Here is a 7,710-nt window from a genome sequence, read left to right on the forward strand (position 1 = left end):
TACACACTCACCCATTATCACGTGTGCTTTGTCGTGACCTTTGACCCCAGGGCAGATGAAGCATAGGCACACGCTGCGCCACATGAGATTAGCACTAGTTCAACTGTTCTTTGTGTATTGAGACAAGAAGGTAAGGTGAGGTTAGCTGGTCTTTCTGTTCAGCTCTCTAAGGACTAGCTATACGAGAACATCACAAGCATGCCTGTGTGGTGTGAATACCAAGGTTGTTATTTTCAGATGAAGATGTTGAAGCTAAGGTTAGAGTTTGAAATCCCAAGGCACCCAAATTCCACTGAACGTAAACATGTGAGCTTCCCCCGCACAGTAAGTCTGTCAAACACTGTTTATAAGTCTAGTGTAGCAAAGACTCTCTGTTGGTACTTGGAAGTAGCAGCTCAAAAAGCGACGACTCCCCCCCCCCCCCCCTCTCTGTGCAGTCATTCCAGGTCATCCCAGCGTGCCGGTGTACCTGTGCACTTGTGTGTGGAGGTGAGGTGTAACAATCCAGTTATGAGCGGGGGCTGTGGGACGCCTTCAAGGGCCCCCTCTGGCTGTCAGGGAGCAGGCCACGATCAGGAGGCGTGCTGGCATCACGGGTGCTAATCCTTCCTGCACAAAGGCCTCGGGGGGAAGATCCACAGCGCTCGGATGCCTGAAGCCAAGCCTGGCGTTAGCACACGATTCGCTGCGACTTGGCAGTGGAAATGATGGAGAATTCCCAGAAAAAAGGTTGTGAAAACAATACCAGATTGGTGTCCTTTCATTTCCAAAAGCAAGCACACCATCACTGACACTGCATGGCACTGAGGTAGGCGTGTCAGCAATCAGTGTGATAGAATAAAAAAGAAGTGACAAAGCACTTGTTTCTATTACAGCCATATTTAGTCTAGCTTCATCTTCCTGTGGAAGTCAATAACCTCTACAAAGCAATGCAATGATGAAATGATGAAAGATTTGGATTACAGGGCAATATCCATTGGCAAGGACGGCGCACATCGCATTCACTATGGGGGTTTGATGACCACTTGTGCCTTCAGCCATAGTCCTTCAATGCATCTAGCGAAAAATAAAGGGCTGTATTACCCAGAGGTATTTCCCATGGTGGTCAGAGGTAACTGCAGACATTCTCTTGGATAACTTCAGACTTGGGACGGAGTGTCAGAGGTCACTATTTAGGGTGATGAGGTTGGTAAAAGTCATACTGTACCTCTAAATACACTTTAGTGACCTTTTAGTATATATGAGGCCCAAGGCAGGACCCTGAATGCCACAACTGCAGTCACAAGGTAACCAAAGGTCATATCACAGAGCACACTTAAAAAGATATTTAGAAAGCATTTCAACTAATACATGACCAGTGGTGTAGGGGAGTTGGAGAGGTAGAAGCCAAATACCTTCAAACCGTTTGAGATCTGACAAGATCAAACGTCAGTGCATTTACCACCATTTACCATGTGTTGGGACTCATTAAAGGCATAGTATCCATTCCAGGATGTGTCATCAGTTTGTGATATCACTTACAAATCCATCCTTTCACTTAATCTATTTATGCAGACAACCAGGTCAGCTACATTATGGAGGCCTATAAGTTTTCCTTACGTTATGAGCGTCTTTATAAGTAACCAGTACTGGTATCATCTTCAAATACATTTCCATGGTATATGGTCATGTGAAGGAGATATAAACACGTCTGTCATTCCAACTAGTCACCACGGCTCTGCACTATATGCAGTTCTATGGTCCTGGTCAAGCTACCCTGAGAAAATGGGTTGAGTGAGCGTGCTGGCAAGCCTTGAATCAGTGCCAGCTTGTTTGGTTTTTGCTTTTCAGTAGTTAAATTGCTAGTTTTCAACCAAAACTGAAGCTCTCGTACTCTAAAAGAGTATGCGAAGAGCTTTGTCTCCTCCAAGTGGTGATAATGTGTACATAGACAAGGGCTCCAGGTACAATAGGCAGGGGTTGATGGGAACGCAGGTAAGCTTGGAAGATTTGAGTCCTGGGTAATGAGGGCAAAGACTGTGGACTGGATACCTGACCTTGACCTAAAACCTATGCTTTGAAAGACCTAAGACCACTACTTTTTTAAGAAAGACCTAAAAGCTATATTTTTAAAGAAAGACCCAAGACCTCTGCTTTTTTAAGAAAGACCCAGGACCTATGCTTTGTAGGAAAGATCTAAAACCTATATTTTTAAAGAAAGACCTAAAACCTATGCTTTATTAGAAAGACCTAATGATGGAGATAATTTCCAAACACTGTTAATGACTTAAGAATATAATAATCAAGTGCCTTGTATTATTATTTACCTTATATGAATCATGTGCTTATGTTAACAGGAACATGGCTTTTCTGTGTTTATGCGAGTGTGTAACTTAGAATATTAGGTGCCACTTAGTCTGCATATGTACAAGAGCATGTTTAGACCAGAGGTGATAAGAAGGGTCGAACTGTGCTTCTTCCGACCTTGCAAAACTTCCATCCTTGCCTCGGACGTCAGAAATCCACCACGCGGTTTTCCCTGTTGAACGCTCAACTTCTGTCTATATACACCTTGTGCGATGTGTTTAACATTGCTTCACTTTCAGCATTGTGCTGGGAGTGAGCCTGATTGCAATTTTTGTTTGTCTAATAAATATACTTATATGCAGCTCCGGAGTCCTGAGGTAACTAGAGTGAATTTTCACCTATCACCTAACCTAGTACATACCTGATTCTGGGGTTGTGTTCCATGCTGTGTTGTATTCTATACTATCTATTACTACACTGTAATAAGTGCATCGAGACTTTTATTTCACTGTATATCCACGGTTATTACTACTACTACTACTACTACTATTTCAACTATTTCCAAGACTTCTGTGTGGATGTGCTGCCCTGAATACGCTCTTAAGCTTACCAAGTGTTAATGTCACCTACAGTTATAACTACCAGAAAAATACAACCACAGTTCACAAGATATTTTCAAATTATTTATTGTGCTGCAAAGAAACAAACAAAATAATACAAGAGAATTAAAAAAATCTGCTGTGCTACAGGAATTCCGAGTCGAATCTTCATCTATCCTTTTTAAAAATATTGTTTTTGCAATATTATCAATATCAACATATTTGTTCTCTCTGTCTCTCTTTATACATAAGCATAGAACACCAGTAGTATACAGACTCTATAGGGACTTCTCTGCAAAATACAAGAGGAACAGAAAAAGAAACGGGGATAAGAAATGAAGATAAAAAGAAAAAGAAAACACAAGGATTCCTATCCAAGCTCGTGTGGGATTGTTCTCTAAAAGGGTCCTGAAGTGCAGGCTTGTCTTTTTTCCAGCTTCTTGTGCTCAGACAATGCAAATCAATAGTGGCCTGGGGAGGGTGGGATTTAGGCAGACAAAATGAAGAAGGAACCTGACAGAAATGAGAAACATGTATTCTTGCACTCGTCTTTTTTTTGTATACAGTACACGCCCTCATTTGTGTTTTTCTTCCACACTCTCTTTTTCCAGAGACATAACACCACCAAAAAAAAAAAAAAAAGTTTCACAATTTCAGCTGCATCGATGTTACTTTACATGCTCCTGTCGAACGTTCAGGTTTGATTTCTTTTGACTTGTTTTGCTTGTTAATAAATTATTAAAAGGTCATTAAAATAATAAATTAAATCTAAATCTTTTTTTCCTCTCTTTACAACCTTTTTTTGTGTTTTTGTTTTATTTTGTTTTGGCAAGTGACACCCAAGTATTTACAACAATACTTGGAAGATGCACTGAAAAAAAAGGAAAAAAAAAATTACACGTTTCGTCCCCACAAGACCCATGGCTAACACACACGTACATGTGATGAGCTCACACTTAACCGCACAGTACACCACCATCATCAGTGTGAAAAAAAAACACCAGTCGTCTGCAAAACAGAAACTTCGGTAACCGTCAACATCAACCTCACACACACACACACACACACACACACACACACTCAAAGACACAGCTCTCACCATACACAACCACACAGGACGCATGAACCCACGCATGAACATGGACACACACTCACTCTCTCTCTCTCACACACACCCTACGAAGTGTTACAGGGGATAATGTAATAATAATGACGCTCTAAGGTGGCATGAGGCAATGCATTACTGGAGAAGTGCTTCCCAGTGCTCTACAATGTCTGAAAAAAGAGTGGAGTGTGTTTATGTGTGTGTGTGTGTGTGTGTGTGTGTGTGTGTGTGTGTGTGTGTGAACACACTGGTGACCTACTAATGTCTGCATATACATATGAAAGGCAACATCTCTCCCTTAGACAAGCGTTCCTGGCATCCTGTTGACTATTGTGCATATGGCCGTTTACTGATCTGTGCTCCAGGTGTGTGTCAGTGTATGTGTTGGAGTGCTTGCATGCTCATTGGTAGAAGTGTGTGTTTGTGTGCACGTGCGTGCGTGTGTGCGTGTGTGTGTGTGTGAGTGTGTGTGTTGTTTGTAAAACTAACGAGTCCTAAACACACCACAGCACTGGGTCTCACAGGGTTTCAAAGGGCAAGACTTTCAAAGACAAGCAGTTGTTTTAAAAAAAGACTAACAATAAAAAAGGCACACACACGCTCACTCTCTCACACACACTCACACACACACACACACACACACACACCCACACAAAAGGTTCATTTCTCTCTATATAAAAGTGCCAAGAATTCTACTAACAACATCGCCAGACAGATTTAAATACACCCAAAAGACGACCTATCACAAGTCTACAACCATCCCTCTCTCCTCCCCTTTTCCCTGCCCTCCCCTCCCACCCCTCCCTTTTCTCTCTCTCTCTCTCTCTCTCTCTCTCTCTCTCTCTCTCTCTCTCTTTTACAGCTTATGCCGATCGACTTTCCAGTGGTTTGGACATCAGAAGCAAAAACAATGCTGGAGAAGAACAGAGAGACGAGGGACACTGTTCCGATTCAGAGCTCCACCATGTTCAGATGACGTACTGGACACACGCTACGGGGGACATGAGCAGAGCACTTGTGGACAAGACACAATTTAAAAAAATATACTGAGATGTTTGTCTTTTCTTCCTTCCTTCCTTCCTTTCTTTCTTTCTTTCTTTTCTTTTACTCAGCTCTCCCGAGCAAACAGACAAGGCAGAGGAACGCCCGTTACCACTAGTTACCTCAGCTGTTGCTTAAGATAATCAACAAAAAAAAAACACGATTTTTTTTTTCTGCATTATAAATACATTCAACAGGAAAATGAAATATTAAGAGTGAAGGAGCAAAATAATAAAATGAAAATCAGAATGTACATGCGTGTGGGTTGCTGTGCACATAAATTGAACACACATGCTGTCAAATATTCACACCCACCCCCACACACACACACACACACACACAAACACACACACACACACACACACACACACATACACACATTACATACATTACATACATACATGTATATTCACACATTTATCCCCGGTCTTCCGTTGTAGGATTGCTATGTACACACTGCAAATGTTCCTATAATGCATTTCAAAAGATCTGTTCAAAGCCAATTACGTATCAAACAAATACGATCACCACAGAAGGTGCTTCGGTAACGCCATCATTGTGAAACGTCTTCAAACAGGGACATATGTTAAAAACACAAAGGACAAAAGAATCAAAGAATAATTGCATTTGTCTTGAAAGAAAGAGAAAAAATAACATTTGAACGCTTCTCTTTGATTCTATCATGTTTCGTGACAGCTGTGTCTTCTTCTCTAGTGGAGAGGCTGAATCATGATCTATACGCAGGCGTAGAGCCCCCCCTAGTGGACTCGAATAGAAACAACGGCAAAGATTAAAAACAAAAGCAGCACTTGTAAAAGCATTATGCTCAAATCCAAACCAGTCACCTGCGCGCAATGCTCTGTCCTAATCTCACTTCATACTGGTTATCAAAACACAAATACACCATGGTGTGGAGTGTGAGAATGACTCGGATCGAACAGGACGCTGAAGATTAAGGAGTGGAGCACGGAGCTGATCCCCTGCAGAGTAAGCCTCCCCCCCGTCTCTGGTTTCACTCTCGGCGGAGGGGCGCGTTCAAAAATCAATGGCTCTACACAAAAAGCCCACAAATAATAAAGAAGTAAAAATACGAGAAGCCTAAAGACTCTGGCGCCAAGTCCAAATGATGACGATGAAGAGTGCTGACGTGGTGGTGCCTCCTCCTCCTCCTCCTCCTCATCTTGTCTTTCGTTTCCTCCTCCGTGCCTTGTGACGGCAAACCAAACTATGGGATCAGTTCATGACGCGCGCGCGGGGCAGAAGCCACAGAGAGGTGGGTTTCTGTACTGGGTCTATCTCACTATCTAGACCCCCCCCCCCCCCCCTCTCTCTCTTTCCCTGTCTCGCTCTTTATAGTGTTTTCTCTGTCTCTTCTTTCCTCTCCTCTCCCTTTTCTTTCACTGTGCTCCAGGAAGACCACAAGGTTCCCGCGACTAGAGCCCTCGTGGGGGATGGGTGGCTATTGTGGGATAGAAAAAGAGCTTTGGTACAGCGGGTCAAGCTAGCGTCCACAGTCTCACTGGCACGTACACAGGAGGGAGTGTCGTCGTCGTCGTCGTGTCCTCGAAAAACACCTCTCATCTTCCCAAAAGAAACACAGCTTAACAGGAATGCAGGAAAAGATTACTGTTAAAACAAACAAAAATCGGCCTAATCCCACATATATTTGATTTCAAATGAACACGCCTGCACCTGCACACACACACACACACACACACACACACACACACACAAATAAGCATTCACACAAGCACACACGCACACAAACACACATGCACCTATCTCCGTCACACATATACTTAGGAACAGTTCTCATCTCCCATTCAAATAATTATCATCATTCCTGGATTTGGTTTGTGGATTTTCATGTCTGGATAAGATTGTCAGCTGTCTTGTATTTTGTTTGTTTGTTTGTTTTTGTTTGTTTTATAAATGTTTGTTTGTTTGTCTTGTAAATGTCTGGAGTTTTGTTGCTTTTACTGGTCTCTGTTCTCTCTGTTGGTTTTGGTGTGTGGATTGTTTGGGCCAAAGTCTTTCGTTTCATCCCTCTTTCTCTCCGCTCTTTCTCTCTTTCTCTCCGGTCTTTCTCTCGTTCTTCCCAGCACTCTCAAGTCGGATGGTCACATGTTCTCTGTGTTTGGGCTGCTGCAGGTCACTCACTCAATGTCTCTTCCTTTTCTCCTCTCTCTCTCTGTGTCTTTCCATTTCTCTCTCTCTCAGTCTCTCTCTCTCTCTCTCTCTCTCCATCCATCCATCCATCTCTGGCTCAGGCAGTCTGGTAGAAGTTGTCTGCCTGCAGGTTGTTGTGCTTCTGCATGCTGTAGTAGCCGCTGTATCTGGAGTCTGGGTCGGCCATCCGCAGCATCCGCTGGGCCTGGTCCACCTGCACCTTGGTGCCCTTCTGGCAGTCCACGTACACCAGCTGGTTATTTAGACAGGTGGGCTACACACACACGCACACACACACACGCATGCACGCACGCACACACACGCACCGACGCGCGCACACACGCACACGCACACACGCACGCACGCACACACACACACACACACACACACACACAAACACAAGCACACACACACACACACACACACACACACACACACACAAACACAGACACAGACACAAAACCACACACGCACACACACACAAACACACAAACAGAGAGAGAGAGAGAG

The 7,710-nt window shown here is 43.4% G+C and overlaps 1 protein-coding gene across 1 annotated transcript in view; it reads right to left on the minus strand.

The window, feature by feature from the left end:
- Positions 1 to 2,956: 2,956 nt before the first annotated feature.
- crim1 (cysteine rich transmembrane BMP regulator 1 (chordin-like)) overlaps positions 2,957 to 7,710 on the minus strand; it is a 116,881-nt gene continuing 112,127 nt past the window's right edge. Inside the window, 1 exon segment of the mRNA XM_031580842.2 lies at positions 2,957 to 7,474. Within this exon segment, the coding sequence (XP_031436702.1) occupies positions 7,298 to 7,474 (177 nt within the window). The 3' untranslated portion in view covers positions 2,957 to 7,297.

Source organism: Clupea harengus, chromosome 14 (assembly GCF_900700415.2).
Source record: "Clupea harengus chromosome 14, Ch_v2.0.2, whole genome shotgun sequence".
NCBI classification, from domain to species: domain Eukaryota; kingdom Metazoa; phylum Chordata; class Actinopteri; order Clupeiformes; family Clupeidae; genus Clupea; species Clupea harengus.